This window comes from Osmia lignaria, chromosome 15 (genome assembly GCF_051020975.1).
Source record: "Osmia lignaria lignaria isolate PbOS001 chromosome 15, iyOsmLign1, whole genome shotgun sequence".
Classification (NCBI taxonomy): domain Eukaryota; kingdom Metazoa; phylum Arthropoda; class Insecta; order Hymenoptera; family Megachilidae; genus Osmia; species Osmia lignaria.
Genome location: NC_135046.1, coordinates 8557253 through 8577718, shown reverse-complemented (window position 1 = coordinate 8577718; position 20466 = coordinate 8557253). Strand labels below are relative to the sequence as shown.

Sequence of the window (20466 nt, the reverse complement as noted above, 5' to 3'; positions counted from 1 at the left end):
AGTGGCGCGAGCACGGCTCGTACGGAGGCAGAGAAGAATATATTATACCTAGCGTCAGCTGTGCTTTATAACCCAAGCATCAGGCTGCCGTCATGGTGTAGGGTTTATACCGCGATACACGGTGCATCTGCCAACCCCTGTTCTCGTGCGATCAGCTCCGCTCCTTTTTTCCTCTGCTTGCCATTCCATCCCTTCCCCTTTCCTCAATCCTTTCTCTCTTCTTCTCGTTACCACACCGTTTCACTTCCTCCTTCGATACACCGCAAGAGAGGTGCTTTTTGCGACCCAGATCATTACACAGTGGTGAAACAACAACGACCAACTTCGGAGATGAAGTTATCTCGCGAGTACGTGAGCGAGGTGTCAATACTCTCTTAGCCAGTCACCATAGTGGCAAAAAATGGCGACCGTCTCTCTGGACCGCAATTTAAAAAGGCCAAATGGAATGCACTATGACAGCGAGAACAGGTTATTTATAGCCATTTAATTCGTCTCGTTTCTGATGACGGATAATCTATCCTCGACTAACGAGCCCATACTTCTTCACAATTTCGCTTTTCTACGAATGCAACGTTCAGAAGTTGGGAAATTGTCTGCCGTTTCTCTGCAGACACAAACGTTTCTGACGACAATGATCGTTGAACAGCGTGGAAAGCTCTATAACCATCTTCAGGTGAAGTCATCAAAGAAGAGATACGCGTCTGCCTGTTGGGAAGAGGATCTTAACCGTGCGGCGTGAAAAGGAACTCGTTGCATCGAATGAAAGCTAAATACTACGAGCATTTAAGTAACTCTCTAATGGAAGTTGCATCAAGGAAATCGTCGAGTACTCACCGCACGTATTAACCTCGGCTAATAAATATTGTACACAAAATTAGAAATGCCATGTTATAATTTAATTAATAGCATCACCTTCTAATTTTTCTGAGGATAAGATCGCTATTACTACCAGTCGCTAATTCGAAACGTTATTCCGTATTACAGCATGTTACAGATATCGTATCATTAGCCATTAATCGCGGATCGAATTAGACGGATTATCGTTGCATTAGTCGTATGTCTTATTTCGAAATGGAGACAGCGGCGGGTTATACAAGCCGAAAGCATTTCATAGATCGGTAAAGCGTGTGCTTGTAAAGCAACCTGCAGCCTCGACAGCATGCGGCGTATTAGGACACGTGTGTACGATTATATGTCTTCGCCGCTGTGCACACGGTTCGTACACACGGCCACGAATTAAATTACGTCAGTCTATATCGTGTAACAATGCGCTAGCAGAATTACATAGGGATGCTGCACGTCGTCAGTGGGACGTGTTACAGCTGTAATGAGGCAGAGTGATTTCCCGATGAAACAGCCAGAGCCAAGAGAATCCCTCCCGTATAAACGCAGAGGTCGCTGTAAATCGCGTTACATTTGTCTTCTTCTTCGTTCCCGTTGAACCGTTAAAGCTACATACGCCTTTGAAGAGCGAACTGAACAATCTAAAACAACGTTTATCCGCTTATTTTGAACAACGTTAATTCTACTCTCGCTGTTTGAATCCACTGCAAAATATACCCATTGAGCGAAATGAAAATGTTTGAGCATCCGAGCTTCGACAACGCGTTTGTGACAAATATTATGGTCCGCTATACACCACGTATCGGATACTAGTATAGACACAAGAGCATACTCGATTGTCGAAACTGTAGAAGCACTTGTATCGCTTTCCGATATTATTGACAGTTGATGCGCGTCATGAATATGAAAAACATCTATCTAGACTTTGTTCCGGTGAATCTGTTCACAGTCTGACCGTTAATCGAATCTACGTGTAACGAATAACTTTAGTAAAACTTTCCTGTGACAATCGAGCAGAAAATTCTATCGCCTGGCTATTAACACCTTTCGTGTTACACCTGTCGCTCAGGACACTTATGTTTAATCGTATTCCCGTTACAAATTACACTTTAGAGAAATTACTGTAACCTGACATAATATTCTTTCATCGATCAGTAATGACAATGAAACAAAGGTGAACTATAACACGCGAACGCACCCGTTTTCCGAACCACCCAACAGAGGACCAGGACGACGAGGACGACGTAATCAAACAGCGCAATAAATCATCGAGCACGGCGTGTTTTGTATTAATAAAAATTCCATTAATCTTGGCGCGTACCGAAAGTAAAATAACGGGTAGAAAAGGAACAATTTAACCGAGTCTCGGTTCCAGCCACTCTGCTCCCTAATAATTTAGTCGTCCGGTTGAGGGGTTGCCTGAAAATCGTCGCGCGATTCTTCACGGCGCAGCGTTAATTTTATTCCCGTGAGCGCGCGGAGAGCGTGAATTAGTGTCCAGAAAGGGGATGGTACCGGGCTGGCTACCATTACGGCAAGCTAACATACGTAAGGGCTTCACATACGGAGCCGAGCTGGCGCGATACCGGCGAAGAAACATCTCCGCGTGCCGTGCTGGGACATAATTCATTGCCGGCAGGAAGCTTGTACCTTAATCTCATCGTATTCTGGCCGAACCGCTGCACTGCTGCGAACGACCAGGCCGCAGTGTGAAACGTACTGTAGCTTGTACGTGCAAACGCGATGGTTATAAAGGCGGCCAATGTATGCACGAACCGCGTACATAACTATCAACGGAATGTATCATCTCCGCAGTTCCAACGGCAGGACATGTTATTCTCCCTACAAACCGATCCCCGACTATCCAATGGGAATTATTATGTAACCCTCATAATATAAACGCATCGCGGATTTGTCGAACTCGGATCCGTACACGCGTAGTGTACCAATCTATACAATATTATGTTTAATACCGTACCGCGACGTATCGACAAAGAGCACGTGGTTGGATTTCACTGATCTGCATGAAAATCATATATTCAATGCATCATTTTCGTGGAATTTTAATTGGACAAAATACAATGATGGTGTTATTTGAAATTTAAAATATTGATCGAATTTCGTTGAACAATACGCGTTTCTCCCTTCCTCATCGTTCAGACACTTTTTTTAGAATTGTTCTATTGGGTTTTATGAAACGAGCACGAGAGGTAATCGTACCGATTAGCATGAAATTTCCGTGGGAGCTACCGTTCGATTGGACAAGGTGAATCGTGACAACCATTCGAATTAGCTCGTTAGACCTAAACCGGGGCAAGAATCGGCTACTAATTCAAGCTGCAGTCCACGTGCGATAATATGCTCGAATAATGTAATAACGTGGAACGACTCGAAACGAATGAAATAGGTCGACAACGATACAGCAGTTACCGTTCGTCTTACAGCAGACTGCAGGATTTTCGAGGAAACGTAACCGGTCAATTTGTCGTATTTTATTTCCGTATATCCGCGATTCGTTTCGTGTTAATATGCGTTTAAATCAGAATCACTCGTATGCCGGAAGAGACTTCGTTTCATTTGCGCTGACACCGGCAATTTGAATATTTCTCAATGCAACGATTTAACAGAATTGCATCGCGTTGGTATAAGGGCCTTAACCTCGGCCAACAACGCGAAAACTTCTACGAAGGGATTTGCGCGAAGAAATAAAGTCGAAAGAAAGTGGAAAATGCGTGACTACGAAGTAGTACATGCAAGAAAACCGACAAACAGCCTACTAAAGGGAAACTGGAGTAACAGAGAGTGTTACGAGAAAATAAGGGTACCGTGTTTTCAACGAGCTTTATTCCGTGATCAAGTGCATTCTCGAATCGAGATAATGTGACTCGATACAGAGCTGGTTGCTAAGGGTAACATGGAATCGATAGGGGAAACGGAAAATCGGAGACTATAAAAAGTATTTGTATTACCGATACAAATTCGTCGAATTCGTAATTTACTGATCGATCAAATGTAGAGTCTACTATACGAACAAAATGAAATACCGTGTACACGCTGGCTAAGTATTTGTATTACACACTCAAATATTAGCGCATTACAGTATCTATAAAATTATCTGATTAACTTGATCATACATGAACGCACGCGTGAATTCTTGCTAAAGGAAACACGGAATAAAGCCTTTAATGAAACGAACAATTTCAGTAGTGCCCACATATGGGACCCAGAAAATATCGGTGCGATCGGTATTCGTTTAAAAACGAGGATCGATCGATTTTACGCGAGATCATTTGACAGGAAACTATCCGAGTATTACTGCCGTTGAATGACTGATATGATTGCGTGTAACGTTGGCATGACAAACGCACAATGAGAATGAAATCGGTGCAAGGGTTCGAAGGTAAATTAAAAATCGAACAATGGACTAATGCCTGGCAGCCGCAATGACCACCGCGGCATGGTCGTTTTGATTTCGCCGATTCGGACGGTAGTTATGCTTTAACCTGGCGGTACTTAAATAAATTATCAATCGCGTTGAAAGCCAGCAGACCGGGCCGGGAGAAGCCGGGGAACCAGCAGCAGCAGAAAGAGAAACGGAACGGGGAAGTCAGAAACGAGGGGACCAACCGAAGTTGAAAGTGAGTCGAAGCGTCGAGGGCGATTAAGCAAATATCCAATTTTATTTTTTTTTTAAACGACCCACGTATGAACGTGTCTCATTTTATGCCAGCCAGACTCTGCCTTTATTTGCGGTGCACCAAGCATTCGACGTTTGTTAAATTGCCATAAGCGGTTCGAGTGCTATCCAGAAGAACATAAACGACCTCCGAAGGATTCGAGGATGAATGTCATAGAATATTATAATTATTAACACAATGGTTAAATCAAAAGGAACGGGGTAGTATATAAGTTACTAACATTCTTTTCTAATGAACATCAAGGATTTTTAACGACAGCTAATTAAAATGATGTAAATGAGTGTCTACGAGAAAACTTCGATGTAAACTCGCGATAAGAATGTAAAGAATGAGATGACCTGCCTGGTCGATATGGATCGTTCCACAAAGAAGTAGAAGTCGATTTCCCCCGGTTTTACGACGAATAAAACTGTACTCAATGCTTATCGATGAAGATGTACACACTCGGCCGTTCACCCATACACTGGTGCGGTATCATATGTACACGGGACAATTCGCGAGCACGGGGTTCTTTTATAGTTTGCTACTATTCTCATCGCGGATATAGTGCAGTGTGCACAAAGAGGATTCACTCTGGTCGAGAGTCAATTTCCTCGAATGAAACCGGTGCAAAAGGGGACAAAGTTTCAAGACAAGTATTTTCTACCTTCTTCTTTCCTTCGATTACCCCTCGAAGTCGTGACAGAGGTTGGAATCAAAGTCATCCGTGAAAATTGTGAAATTTTCATGAGAAGTCCTGGACTAAATTACTGACTCCCTTTTCGTATTTACGATCTCTGTTATTCCGCGTAACACCCTTCTCTTTTTACGTCTTTACGTCGCTGACTATTTTGACAAAAAATAGATAAATTCTCTACTCTATCTACCCTAAGAGGATAACATACTACATGGAAATAAGATTTGGTAACTCTCAGAGCATTAAATGCAATTCGAATATGTACAAACAACTGCAATATGTGCGTGGATTGTTTCAAGTATAATATAATGGATAAATTGATGTATAACGTAACCTGATCTTGACTTTACCAAATACCTCTGTTCAACCTTTGGTGCATCGAAAGTGAAACGCTATCCCACCCCCCGATAATGAACGAGAAATTGAACTTCAAAAACACGACACTAACGTCTTTCATTGTCGAAGCACGCGCGGATACGTGGATTCGACGAGGAATACCCATCGATTTAGACGATAAAACGCGAACGACAACGCTCGACATTCAATCCCGTTTCAACAACGAATTGGTTTTTGCCCGTTAACCGAGCTCACCCGGCTCTCTGCTCGGCCATCCCTTTCTATCGCATTAGTCAACCACCCAACGAAACTCGAGGACAGATCGATCTTCGCTTCTCGACGTCGAGTCGACTTTAATGCTTGTAAAATCCTGCTTCTCCTCGACTTACGCTTCTTTAACGCCATCGCGTCGGATGCCGCACACGTATCTGCATCCCGTATGCACGTATGCACCGGCTAGTGCACGTAACCGTCGAGATTGCGGTGCACTTGACCCACGGGGGTCGAAAGCCGGCTAAGTAAATCGATTTCGACGCTTCGACTCGACCCACCCGGTACATTTATAATGCTCGACCTCCGAGAGTCGCCCGCGGCAACGCACGTACATCCTGAAGCCGGTAGGGGCGTGAACGCGTCGGACCTTTTTCGTTGGGCTTTCAATTCCGCCCTTTTTTCCCTCCGCTTGCCACGCCGCGCCGTGAAGGGAAAAGGAAACCGATCGAACGGAACCGTCCACACGTACTCGAGCCTCGTCACGCGTGTATCCGCGGTTCCACAAGAAGAAATATCGCGGCGATACGTCACGACTCACGATCGACGATCAACAGCCACGAGGATCGTGTCCGCGGCGAAATGGCCCGAGCCGACGAGGAATAAAAAGCAAGAAGAAGGTCAGCAAATCGTACCCGCCACGCTTTCGTCTTACCGACGTGTTTGAAGAATTATTACAAGGACGATGCGTAGCATTCTTCGAGGAAACGTGATGCAAATTAAAATAAACGACGAGGTGGACATAATAAGAGTCCTCGAGGGGAGAATATAGAAAAAATGCAAGGTATAATGAAGTATTGCGAAAAGGGGAGCGGCTTGGATGAAGATATGAAAACATAAAGTTGGAAAATATGATCTCGAGCATAAAATGTTATGATACCCGGATAAATGACGATAAAGATCGCACTGGATCTCTATAATCGAAACGATGCTACAGCACGAAGCTCGCTTCTCCCGAGGAGGCGTTACCATTCGTGGAATGCTTCAGGGTGAAAATGCGGTCGTCTCCTATCCGGAACAAGGACATTCACGGTAATATCTTGGGTGAGATTAAACGGAGCTTGCATTCTTCGCATGGGGTGCAGGATAATGTTTTCGGTGTTTCTAGTGATTATGGTTCTGACTAACATTCGCTAAACACAATTTGTGGCTATTCTAATACTATTAAACTCCAAATCTAAGTGCTTCTTTCGTTTCATTTGTGTACATATCTATTTAAAAATATACGATCCTCCGTACGATAATAGAATTGTAGCAATCTTCGCAGCATAAATCAACGGTGAACAGCACGCGGTAGAAGGTAATTACATCGCAATGATACGGTAAACGAGATAAGAGGAAGATTCAGTTGTGACTTACATTGGATTGGTGGAGTTCCAGTAGATGTCCGGCAGGCGGGAACAGGTGGCCTCCCGAGGGAAGGCCTCCATCACGGCTAACAGTAGAAGAAATAGGATGAACCAGGGCATGATGTCCAGCTGAATCTTGAGGCCGTTTGCGTACCACTTCCAGAAGAAAACTGTGTGTCGTACCGGTCACCTGCAATGACCAGAAACCTAATTTAATCTAATTACACTTTAACGCGCTAAAATGTATAATAACGGAATAAGTTGTCGTGAAAAGGAGTATTTAATGCCTTTCCGTGTTACAAGATCGAGGGTATTAGCGCGCTTAAATAAAGCCGTAAACTGAACGTGTAATTAAAATCCGAGAATTCAAGTTAATTAACGATTCAAGGAAGACTGCTATTCCTTAAGTATTCGCGAAGGAGATTTTACCATAGACAATAAAAGGAAAGTAAAAGCCCGCCGACTCTCGTGCAATCGTAAGAAAGAAAGCTGAACTTAATTTGTACCGCGATACGGTCTTGTACCTTAACGGAATACTAACAACGTATTTTGCAGCTTAAGCGCGAACAAAAACTTCGTCATCGCGGCTCGATATAACTTTTCGCTAGGATAAAACGTTCCCGTTGGAAAAGCATCGGGATGGCATCATGGGATTTGTTAAAAGAACAACGTCGTCGTCTCGGGTGGGCAAACTGGTTCGAATGCTGCTTGCTAATGGCTACCTTTTATGCGCGAAGAATGTAAAAACGAAATACGGTAACAGGAAACGAGCGAATTGAGAAGCGAAATAAAACTTCGTGTACGAGGAACGAAACGATGAAGAAATAAAATCAATTACTCGCAACAAGGTAAAAACCTTGAGGGGAACACCAAGCCGGATTCATTTTGATGACATTGCACTTGCGAATGTTTTGTATAAGTAAACGGCCACATGGTATCGGATAGGAACGAGCCGATGAAACGGGCAAGAACAGAGCAAAGAATGAAAGTGTTAAGCGCTGGGAAGTAGTTGTTGCCGTCACGTGTAGTCTGACCACAAACTTCCGTGACTCCTGTGTCTTTCTCACGTCGAGCGCCCCATTGAAAATGAACATGTATATCGAGACGTCTTATGATAACAGTTGTTAACACCCTGACTTTAATGATGGTTATCGATTACAAACTTCTTTACTATACTCGTCGACCTTAGTTCCTACTCTGTTTCTCTACATGCTCATTTCATTTTTGCAACGTATCGTTTAACGCGAGATTACTAATGATATTCTACAAAATTTATTCAAGTAATAAACGCATAAATTCCCGAATTTAATTTGTGGATTCGCATCTACCGTCAGTTCCGATCTTCTCAGCGAGATACCAGATCAATGTTCGTTCTTCATTGCAAAGGACCCCCCATCGGGTGAATCTTGTTTCGAACAGAGTCACCTGCTTCCAGGGCCGTAGTCCCGGCTGATCTCGAAGGAAAGACGGAACTTTATTGCGTTCTTGCACGAAAGACACGTTTACGACGTGAGTCGGAAGAGAACGAGAGTGAAACGCGAAACGTGGTCGAGCCTAAGGGAGCGAGAAGAAGGGAAACTGGAATAAAGTATGAAACAGTATACATTCAGTTGAGAAGAAGACCATTAAAGATCTACCAAGCTGTCGGATAGTTCGCTGTCCTGTCAGCAGGACAGGATCAGCCTTAGCTGAAAGATTTCTCTCCCATTCTCCATTTCTATCTTTATTCTTCCTTTCGTTCTTCGTTCCTACTCTCCCACCTTGCTTTTCGGATTTACTACGTCAAAATCTGATTTTCTTAAAGTGTTTCGTGGATGAATTCGAATTCAAACTTAAACCAGCAGTTTCGATTGAAAGAAATACAGTTATGATAAATAAACGAAGAAAAACAAGGCATGAGAGTATTTACAAACTATAAGGCGTTCCAATAAAGCCTTGAAACATAACTACCAAGAAAATTTGGTAAACATAGCATGAATACGTACTACTGGGAAACCTCACACATAACCAAATATTTCCATTAATTAATTACAATTTTATCTCTACCCAAACACTGTTCGATAATATAATATATATCTGTTGGTTTAACGATTCTCATCGAACTCGATGGAATAAATATGAAAATAAATAGAAGTGAAATTATTCAACGTAGGATACACGCGTGTCCATTACGTTTGAATTTCCGTCACGAAATTATTAATTAAAACCGACAAAAACAATGTTGTTGGAAAACTGGTTAACTTACAAAACGTACGCGTACCTACGTACATACATGTATGTGTATACGTATATCCGCAATGGATGAGTACGGTTGTTTTGTTTTCAATGAATGCCGACGAGGTATCGCTCGTACATGCGCTTACGTATACGCACACACGTGTATTGAAGCGCATGGTGCGAGCCGATCGACCGACTCACACATGTTTATATTTGATACGTAGGTACACGTACGTGTCACATGTAATGGTAAACATGGCAGGATACTCACTTTTTTGCAAGTGACCGAGTGGGCTGCTTCTGCACTATCGTCACGTGAAACACCACCGTTTATTGTTCTTCGCGTAGTAGACAAGCGTTTAACCGTACGCGTGGCACAATTACAGAGATACTGCCCCCACGGACTAGCGCGTAATCCTGGCTAAATCGGACAAAGGATCTACGAGGAGCAGGTTATGCAGAGGTCGAAAATCGAGCTCGAGGAAGCGTTATTCGCGGCGATAATTGAAACTGGTATTAAACCGCCGCGACGTGCTTGATGTAATCGTAATTACGATTGCCGTTAGCGGGAAGGAAATTGCAAGTTACTTAACCGAACAACCGTTGGAGACGTTGATAAAAATTCTTGATAGCAGGCAGTAACGAGTGAAAGCGAGATTAAACGATTCGACGAATTAATTAGGAAGTTAATTAATCAATTAATCGAGGGTGGTAACGGTGCGCGAGTAATTGGCCACGCGCTCTCTGTTGTCTCGATCGACACGCCGGTTTCGGAATTCACGAGGTCGCGGCGACCATTTCCTTTCACTCCCACGAGGTAAACACGACGACGTCGATGTGCTCCGATGTAATCCACAACTGGAAGGAGCTTTTGCACACGCGTATATACTTTTTCACCCGTTGCTGCGATAAGATCGTTCGTTCACGGGCACCAATCACACGCGTCACCGAAATGTCACGAAACACCGAGTCGAATTAACGGCGGATTAACGTACGAGCTGAATTTCACTGGCTAACTGCAGCTTTACTCGTCTCACCACTGCGCCACCGTACAACCGAATGTCAAGACTAGAACTCTATGGCGAACTCTTGATATCACCTTGAGAGAATAATCCAGTGGGTACACTCTTTTGTAAGAGCTGCGAACTAATTCGATGACAAGCGTCTTCTGTGTTTGTGTACGGCGAAGGTCACGTATGAATACGCTCGGTTGGATAAAGCTTCCTTCCTCCCTTCGTGTTCAGGATATTTTGTTATTGCTCTTGATATTGGTACAGACGCTGACACTTGTATTCAATTGTAAGCGAATCGTAAGAATATTAGTACCAGCACAATGCTCCGTTTGCGCGCGAAACAAGATCTTGATTTTTTAACCGCAGTAAACGTCACGAGGTATAATATGGCTACTCTGGATAGCGTCTAGTCTTTACGATTCATGATACTTTCATTCGTCCGGTTTTCTATTTCATAAATGTTCACTGGTTTACCTTTATATCTTCATCGAAGAATGTTCAGTCGTTGATCTTGAAGTTTAGATACCCTTCACTCGAGCTCGTAAATTGAACGGCGTTGGACTGATACACCGGTTTGAAGTTTCAAAGATTGGTCAATGCACTGACATAACGGTAGCCACGTTGAGTTTACGACGAAACGACACTGAGAATCACTCCGAACGCGGATGAAAGTAATCGCGACGTATTACTTATTAACTGAAACGAACACTGATCGAAGCACAAATGAAATTTCGAGTAACATTCGCCACGCGACGCTTTAATACCGTGTCGATTTTCATAGAAACGCATAAAACACGCACTCTAGTGGTGCCAGTTTGTAACTAACCGTTTCTTTTGGAGCACGTCCGTCAGATTACTTCCCTTATTATTTATGAATGGTTAAATTGTCACACGACACAAATATCCTTTAACGATCCTCGACACAAGTCACTTTTAATCACTGTCAACAGTTTGCTTTTATTCTTCACCACACGTCAGGATGTCACCTTTCTGTCTCTGTCGCTCCGAACCGTCTCGAATTGAAAACACACAGGCCGGACACCGGCAAGCACTGCGGTCGACACGATCTTAACCGAAGTGGACCGAACAAGAAAGAAGCGCTTCGTTCAAGTGGACCGAATGGTGGTTGGTACCACCGAAGATTGATTTGCTGTCGTTAAACAATCGCTGATTTTTGTTTTCAGGTGGTGTTTCGTCACGTGTAGACGTAACCCTTTGATTCGGTTCGCTATTGATAATAAGCGTGCGTATGTACTATTATTTTCGAAAGATCGCGTGGGTGTTTTCAATCGCAGTCCCGTTCCGTGGCTGCTCGCTCGTCCGTTGGCGGGCTTCGAATGACGAGCTGCGATCGCTCCCCACGCAGCACACCGGCCTTCTCACTCCTTCTCCCTCGAACCTTGCGCACGCTCTCTCTGTTTCGTTCGCGACCGTTCCGTCTCCGTCCTCTGTTTTACCTTTCTTCGTTTCGCTCGTGAGGTTTTCGCTGGCTGGCGCACACTCTCCTTCTGTTTCTCTTTCCATCCCGGTGGTGCAGCCAGGTTAAGAGCAACAAGGAAAGAAATCGCCGAATAGTATATAGAACGATGTACGTGCAACAAAGAGGGAACGTAACATGCGCAAGCGCCAAGAACGTACATACTTACTGGTGCTATCTGCGAGGCGGTAAAAGCACCCCCGCGAGCGCGCTGTAACTTCCGTACAGAGAAGGAAGAAGCGAGAGTCCCCGTAGCACCCTGTCGTAAGATACAGGGGGTTGCGCGACTACCTAGTGCATGGAATACGTGCATACAGGAAAGACCCTTCGGTGTATGAGCCTATCTTCCTGGTAGCGAGCGAGAGGAACATTTTTAACACCGATGAGGCAGCACAGCCGGCCATCTCATTAACGGAGTCGCGATGCAAGGGGATACGTTGCACTCGCACGATGCGTTTTCCAAAGCATGCAATTAAAAGTCATGCTTTCGTCGCCATTTAAATCGCTGTTGTACGAAACACGAAAAATTTATGAAAAGGACTCGGTTAAGAAGCTTCTTTCTCTTCGGCGCAAAGTGATGTACCGTTAAATTTATATGTACGATCGATTGGTGTTATTACTTTATGAGTGAAAAAAAAATGGTTACCTTTCAATGAATTTTTATTTTTCTCTTTATTTATTCTTGAATGTTGCAGCAAAATTTATTACACACACCTACCGCAATTGAATATATGAGAACGTAAAAATACATACTGCATTAATTAAATATTGATTTTCTGATACATCCATGTGTGTTTTATCAATTTTCAGGCAAACAGAACCTTTAAATTCAAATTAATCAAATATAGTCATTTTGTCAGACATCATACTTTGATTTTTTTTCATCTTTACCGTATTTTCATTAACTGGTATTAAAAATTGTTTATTAAAAATTGTTACTGTGAAAGTAATAATATTTTATCTATATATGAAAAGGTAATAAAATGTCAATAAGTCTCTGTTCGAATGGTGCGTAATCCACAACATGAAATATTAATTCTTTATCATCTGGTTAATTTTTCACCTGATAAGTAATTTATGTAGGACATTAATAATTTTGATGACATAGCCTAAAGTTTAAAGTCAACATGAAATGTGGGATGCACTAAAAGTTGTACCATGTTTTCCATTACAGTTCTTTTATCTAAAAACTGTTTTAAAAATGTTACAACGAGAAAGAAAAGAGAAACAATGGAAATCCACAAGAAGCTATCTATCTCGCTTTAGCAACCTTAAAAAGATCATATCTCTCTACTGTTTATCGACTTCGTTCGCTGGTTAGGCATGCTTCCAATAGAATCTTCAAGTAACAAGCAGCCTGTCAATACGAGAAGAAGAAAAAACTAGAATTCCTTATTTTTCAAAAATCCAATAGAAACATCTTTATTGGCACTTGTTAAGCTTTTTAAACTAATCAATGAAATATGGATTGAAATATGCTTATAAAGTTGCCTGATTGAAATTTGCTCAATATTCACTATCTCATTCCATGTCCGACAATAATAGCGATAATATTATTTCGCATGATACGCTGGTAATTTGATTTTGAAATATTCATTGCTTTATGAAAAATTTCCAGTTTAATATCCTGTATAACTAAATACACGACTACCTATTAATTTCCAATGTATATATTATAAAATGAGAGCAGCAATAAAATTTTCAGCTAATCGTTTATGACGCAGTACGAGCAAAATCACTGCAGTGATGTAATTTTCAACCAATTCGATACAATTTGAAACGTTAACAAAACTACACTTTTCAGCGTGTAAAATTAATTTCATTTGACATACATTTCGAAAGAATAATTTCCTACGACATTTATGCAATTTCGAAACGAAAAACTCGAAGAGCGGTTCATTAAAAAGCAATTGTATTCTAGCAACGATTTCCGTACTCAAAGATTCAGCTACCGGAGATCATTTGGGATCAGCTCATATAGAAATGTTCCAGCAGCTCGTTTCTATTTATGAGTTGAATATATTTCATGTATGAATGGTTAACCCAAATTTATTTTTTAACTTCCAACGATCTCGTTTTATACGATACGCATTCATGGCAATTTTCCCTTAGATTATTCAGACTACATAAATGCACTTGAATTAACTTGGTACGATGATTATGAATATTTTCATGGGAAATCGGTGGCGCCAAGACCTAGAGAACAATAAATCTGCTGGTAAGTTATCAAACAAACGTTGGAAGAAAAATTGTAAGTTGGTATATAAGCAAGTTGTTTGGTAAATTACGATCGATACGAGGTAGCAGCGACGTGTCGACGATCCTCATTTTTCTCCACCGCTCTAAATAATGAAAGTCAACCCAGTCTTGGCAAATACCGGCCAGCCAGACGAGGAATTGTTGCGTGCTACCATGCTTCTCCTGTCGTGTTCGTTTTCGTTCGTCCGGTCTGTCTTCGAAAGACAACCGTCCTCGTCAGTGTATTGAACTTTCTTCCTGCGATTAAATATTTAACGCCTGGATCGATACTCTTCCGTACATCCATGGTCTGCGACACGAGCTATCCGGCTATTCTATACGAGACTCTTCTACTGGCCAGTCCGAGAAATTACCAACCGACCCTTTACTTTTCTCGTACGCAAACACGTTCGTGTACGTCACTCTCAATTTACTTCGTTCATCCCCCTTTCGGTTGGCTAAAAACATTTCCTTGTATGAAGCGGACGAAGCGACACCCTTGCAAAAATGTCTGAGACACCTCCTCCCCCCCGGGATCATCCTGAAAATTCACTTTACCATAAACCGTGCATAAATATGTAGATCGTTCACAAAGTGATTTATCGTATTCTTCATAAAGCTTTATGAACGAAATTACACGGAGGTAGTGCGCTTCAAGTCAAGGGTATATAAATAAAAAAGAACAAGGAAATAGTTTTAATATTTATGAAGACTGCGGTTGTTCATTATTATCATAAAAACATATAAGATGGAAAGAGGGACAGATTTTATATAACAGGCTAATGACGAAGCCACGCCCGTGGACATCGGCTTGATTGGACAGTATCCCTTCGTTTGCCAACCTCATTATCTTCGTAATTAAACTCTACTAATAATCTGTATGAGAAAAATTGGTATAAAGAACCCTGAAAATAATAATTAAATTGTTTTCACGGATGATAACCGTATTAAGAAAGGTACATACGTATATAAAAAATAAGTAATAAGAAACGGAGTATGGTTTTAACATATTTTGGAGCACATCGATAATGAGCATTTCACATTTAATATAATCGAATAATTCAATGAAATTAAAGAAAATTTGAAGTATCATTAATATTATATAATTATGTGTCTATCATCTAATAAAAAGATTATAAGTTATAATACATATTTCTTTGTACAGACAGTTTGAAGTTTATCGAACAAATATGAGGATTGGGTTGCTTTTTCTTAGACAGTTCCTTCTCAGATCGATACACGAAGGCGCGTAAATGTCAGTATTTATTGACAACAGCCCCTACGTCCCTTGACGATGATTACCTTTGCCTGCAGTTCCACTATCTGTTCTAGCACCCACTATTTTGCCTTCTTTTACCTTTTCTCGCACGATATGTCATGCCATTTTCTTGAACGAAGTGTCTTACAATTTATCGTTCGCCAGAACATCGTGCTAGTATATAAGAAAGACTTTGTAATGTGATTTATCGTGTAAAATATTTTTAGAGGTTTACAAGAATCAACGGTATTGAAACCCCAAGCTATCTGTTATTTAAATCTAGTTGACATAATAAAAAATTTCACAAAGCCGTAAATAAATATTAACATTCAATGGAACGACCAAGTACACCAAAGAAATTCTGTTAACGTAGTAATATAATTCTTATTTTGCTACCTCTAAAAAATTTTTAAATTGCCACCACTACATTAAACGTTGTATATTGTAGAATTCCGTGTATGTAGATAAGAACGTAAAATAAAATAAAAAGATTTTTCAGAGACGGTGCTTTCATATTCGAGTGGCACTTTTGTTTCTGGAGTACATAGAACTCTTAAACTGGGTTGGCCCAGTTTCTTTTGAATGTTTAACTCTAAAAAAATTCTAGTATTTAGTTGCTCTAATCCCTTTATCTCTCTATACATTTATATTATTATTTAACATACCTCCTTTCCTTTATAAATAACAAAAGTGCGACAAAAAGGTATTAAGCAAGTATTTTATATACTCGTAGTATGATTAATTGCTGAAAATTAGTGATATAAGTTGTATTTTAAAAATTCGTATTTTTATCCTATGTTAAATTTGACACGTGACAGTAGGTATACATGTTTAGGATAAAAGAAAACTTAACAGAATATTCAAAAATGATAACCAATAAACCATTTTTAGTTTTGATATGATATTATTACATAAAATATTAAGAGAAAACAGAGACTAACTCAATAGAAGCTATTTCGATCTTCTTCTTGTTTTCGCCAAGTTATATTTTAAACTGCATTTAACATTGAAGACATATCGTTGGAAACGTCAAAAGTTCAAGTTAAACGTCAAAAGCTACCTTCAAAATAGGACGCAGATATATAGGTTATAACCGCTTATTAAGAGCTTATCTGTATTTGACCTTTCATCCAAATATCGTGGCCGATTCATCAGAAGGTCCCTTTCAATCAGGAGAGATCTCGTGGCTTTCTTCTAAAGGAATCTGATCAAAGGATATTATCGTCAATCCTGTTTCTTCTGCATATAAAGGTAGATTAGCTGGTCAAAGTATAGTTCATACTGGTTAACGAGCTGACCGCATAGGGCAACATAGCTGACTTATATCATGACCGTAATAGTGTTCAGCCTATGATCTTGCATTTGCGGCTAATCAGCACTTGGGATTGATTTCAAAGGACTTAGTATCAAATGCACCTTACTATCAATTCTAACGTTGATAAATAGATGATGCAGATACGTATACTTGTGCACTAGTTACTTTACGTTGGCACGATCTCTTAATCTGCTTAACATGTTTACCGCAAACTAAGGATCGTGAACGTTCGCTGAGTGAATGACATAAATACAAATAGTATTAATTAAGTATGAAAATGTTAAAATTTTAATTCGACATTAAAATTGAAAAAATAATCGCGTCTAACATAAGAAACATTAACGTGATTTTAGCGCGGATGCCCTCTCAGCTTCTCTGAGAGTATGAATTTTTAACTTCATCAGCATTTACAGTAAGTTAGTTCGGATCGTTTGGAACATCAAATGGAAAATGCAAGTCAGTTGGCCAATCCATTAAAACCATTTCATTGAAGACTTGCTGCGTAACGTCTATAACTCGGCTGTCTTGCATTATGTCGTTGATACTTCAGGTAGCATATGCTTCCCTCAACGCTTCTAATGTTCTTCCTTTTTATATCATTCCAGGTCACGAGCACGTTGAAGAGAAGAATAAAGGTTGTAAAAGCTAACTCGAGATGAAAGATATTTCTTATTATTCGTTTCATTCGATGCGGATAGTAGAGTAACCTTACATCATCCCTTGCATCATTTACACGGATCTCCGAAACGGAAAGACCGAATCACTTTGTTCGAGGAGTGCTAAGTCTAAACGCAGGATCGTAACTACGGTTTTCCGTTTAAAATTGCCCGATAATGGCCGTTACGGTTTCAGATTGACGGTCTTTTGTAGGAACGCCAGGGTGTACACCGGTGCAAACACGCTTTCATTCGTTCATTCGTTCTCACCCAATCCTGTTATCGAATTGTTTGCTCGACGCTGCTTTCGTTTGCACGTTTGCTCGTCAGCTTCGTAACTTTACAAGCAATAACCAAAAGGGCGTTGAATGCTTTTGATTCATACAAATTTTATGACTCATGGATGTTCTTATCAGTTGCTATTAGGTACATAAAAGAAAAGGGAAAGTTATATCTATGACGATGATCTGGTTTATCAGGGTTTACTGCGTTGGAAGATCTATTTGCACTTGTAAGAAACTCTTTAGGTTTTGCAACTGTTTGCACATTTGTTTCAAAGATAAGTGATGGAAACACGAATGTTCACTTTAATCAAGGTTCTAAAATTGTAGATATTTCAGGAGTGTGTAATGTCCCGTATGCAATATGATACGCGTTCTGAGTGTGTCGACCTTACAACCGAGTGACGATCGATATTGCTATAAAAAAGATCAAGTTTAAAATAAAAGTTCAAAGTTGTATAGTGAAGAACAAGTTAGATTTTCCTTGATTAGGGGGAAGTAAATGCCCTCTCTATCATTACCCTTGATCAAAGGAAGCCCAAGTTGCAGCTAAGTGTACAAGTGTCAAATAGACAACTTTATAGTTCTTTATGCACAAGACTATTTTTATTCGATCATTACTAAAGCAACAGGGAACATTTCTATTCTCGACGAAACAACATCTGCCACAGTTCATTTCTATATCCATGATGTTAACATATAGCATTATAGAGCGCAATTTCACATCTCTTTTTAAATAAGCATTGAATAATCAGACTGTATTGTGACCACAGCTAGAATTAGAACAATTCTAATGCTTCTAATACCAACTATCGAACAAATGTTGTAATTGATTTTCCACTACATTCGATGTACAGTTATAAAGAGGATTCTATCTGTAGATCGTAAATAAGGGTAACAACCATTAGAAGGGTTAATACAATTGTTGGCAATGTGGTAGGCAAACAGCAGTGCTTGCCAGCCGGGTACGTTTCACGCTATTACTTGAGAAACTTTGAAATGAAATTCCATTTCGCCGGTATTTAAGGTGATTTACAAGTTCGTGCCTGTTTACGAAATAAATGTCTACTGACCGCCCAATGTCTGACATCATTAAAGAACAATCCGAGAGGAAGAAAATTGTATTTCCCTGCGGAGAGGGAGGACGTTTTTAGAAGGTAGGAATTGCAGACAAACTAGGCACTCTAGCTAGATGCACGAGTGGAACAGAGATAGAATAAGTAGGTTAACGAAATGGTCGTTCGCAAGCTTGAGATACCGCCACCAATTTCAGTGTCTCTCAACTCTCCGGCTCCCCATGGTAGAATCCGCCACGATGCAACAACAATTTTCCAGTCGGTTGTTCCTTCTCCGTACCGCCACGCATGCATGCACAAAATATACTTTCTACCTAAGCCTGCGAAACGGAAGATCACTATCTTTCAGAAATATCTATGCGCCATTCCAGGATTTCGCTCGCAGTGCTCGTCGAAACGAAGAAGAACGGAAGAAATAATTATCGGGAGTCACGATTGGGAATGGAGGCTGCTTGATTAGCCCCTACAAGAAAGACATTCCATCAGCGAATTCCTGGCAGTATGTTTTTTCGCTTCGACGATTCTGTCGTTTCGCTGCAGCGTTAATTGCATTATTATCGACACCAGCCTTAAGAGGGTATTTCGCTTTAAACGTTCTTTTCCTCGATTTTAATTTTATGTATCTTACTATTACAAATTATAAACTAAGGACATTTTCATGCTAGTAAAATAATAAACATTTTAATTTCCAAAGCAATCAACAATTTTTATTAATCATAACGAAAGAGAAAAAAAGAAATTACAAATTACAATTCAAAGAAGTGGTTATCCATTTTGTACAAAGAAATAAATAATCGTCAACCTTTATCTTGCTTGCGACAAAACCCATCGGTAAAAATCACGTCACCTTTTTAAGGACGTGTATAAATTTGGACAATGAAGTTGATTCCATGTCCCCTCTGACTCTTGAACCTCAAGGTAACATTGCTGAACCCTGGACCACCGTTCAATATACTGGCGAACGCACCATTGCCATTGGTCTTCTGATCAAGAGCTTGAACCTGGGTGATTCTTTCCCATCGTGAGACGTTGAAAGTCTTCTGTACAGTAACTATTTGCATCCACGATGAACTTTTGACTATGTTTTCTCTGAGTGTAATCCTGTCACCAGGCATTCTGGATCCAACAATCAAATGATGAGACTTGTTGGTATTGTTGGCAGCATAGTAACCACCATATGGAGTTGAACTGACTTGTGAGAAAATAGCAGTAATGGCCACTATGGCCAGATAAAAGATCAACTTGTTAGCCGACATTTTCGACTTTTGCAAATACCACGTATGTAACTTTGAAATCACACTTGTGTTACTGTTCAGAGAGTTCTGATACCAATTCACCGCGTCGTCACTTAAATATCTCTACAAACTGTCTTATCAGTTCACTTATCATGATGTTTGTAACAATCCACTTACTCGTTCTGGAAAGATTTATTCTAAGAACACGTGGTTGGAAGTGAATACTTTTCCACCTTGAGTGTGTTACATGATCGTATCAATTGATTAACGTTCATGATAAATTAATTAATAGTATTATGTACTTTAATCGAGTGTTTTTATTGTCTAGACGTGTAAAGAATAAATAGAAATTGGAATTTTAAACATACATACCGTCTACCAAGTATTTCTCTACTTTCATCTCATTTCTTTGTTAAGACCATTACGTCACTTTTGGCACAAATAAACGGACAAAGGTTCTTACAATTAGTATCAAGCGTAAACACCTTTATCACATCAACGTTCGTGTGTGCGAAAACACGTATCATG

The 20466-nt window shown here is 40.5% G+C and overlaps 1 protein-coding gene and 1 long non-coding RNA gene across 8 annotated transcripts in view; both read right to left on the bottom strand.

Moving 5' to 3' along the window:
• Positions 1 to 11725, bottom strand: part of LOC117600190 (uncharacterized) — a 473823-nt gene extending 462098 nt beyond the window's left edge. For all 7 annotated transcript variants that reach the window (XR_004580406.2, XR_004580409.2, XR_004580407.2 and 4 more), the window contains exons 1-2: positions 9661 to 11725; positions 7183 to 7362 (exon numbers count right to left, since the gene is read on the bottom strand). This is a non-coding gene — a long non-coding RNA (uncharacterized LOC117600190). The remainder of the gene's footprint in view (positions 1 to 7182; positions 7363 to 9660) is intronic.
• Positions 11726 to 19430: 7705 nt separating this feature from the next.
• On the bottom strand, positions 19431 to 20044 carry LOC117600121 (putative salivary secreted peptide). Its single transcript, XM_034315126.2, has one exon. The coding sequence runs from the start codon at positions 19957 to 19959 to the stop codon at positions 19555 to 19557; it is 405 nt and encodes a 134-aa protein (XP_034171017.1). The 5' UTR covers positions 19960 to 20044; the 3' UTR covers positions 19431 to 19554.
• Positions 20045 to 20466: the final 422 nt, after the last annotated feature.

Excerpts from the sequence above, each read along its gene's own strand:
- LOC117600121 (XM_034315126.2), bottom strand. The coding sequence starts at position 19,959 with ATGTCGGCTAACAAGTTGATCTTTTATCTGGCCATAGTGGCCATTACT.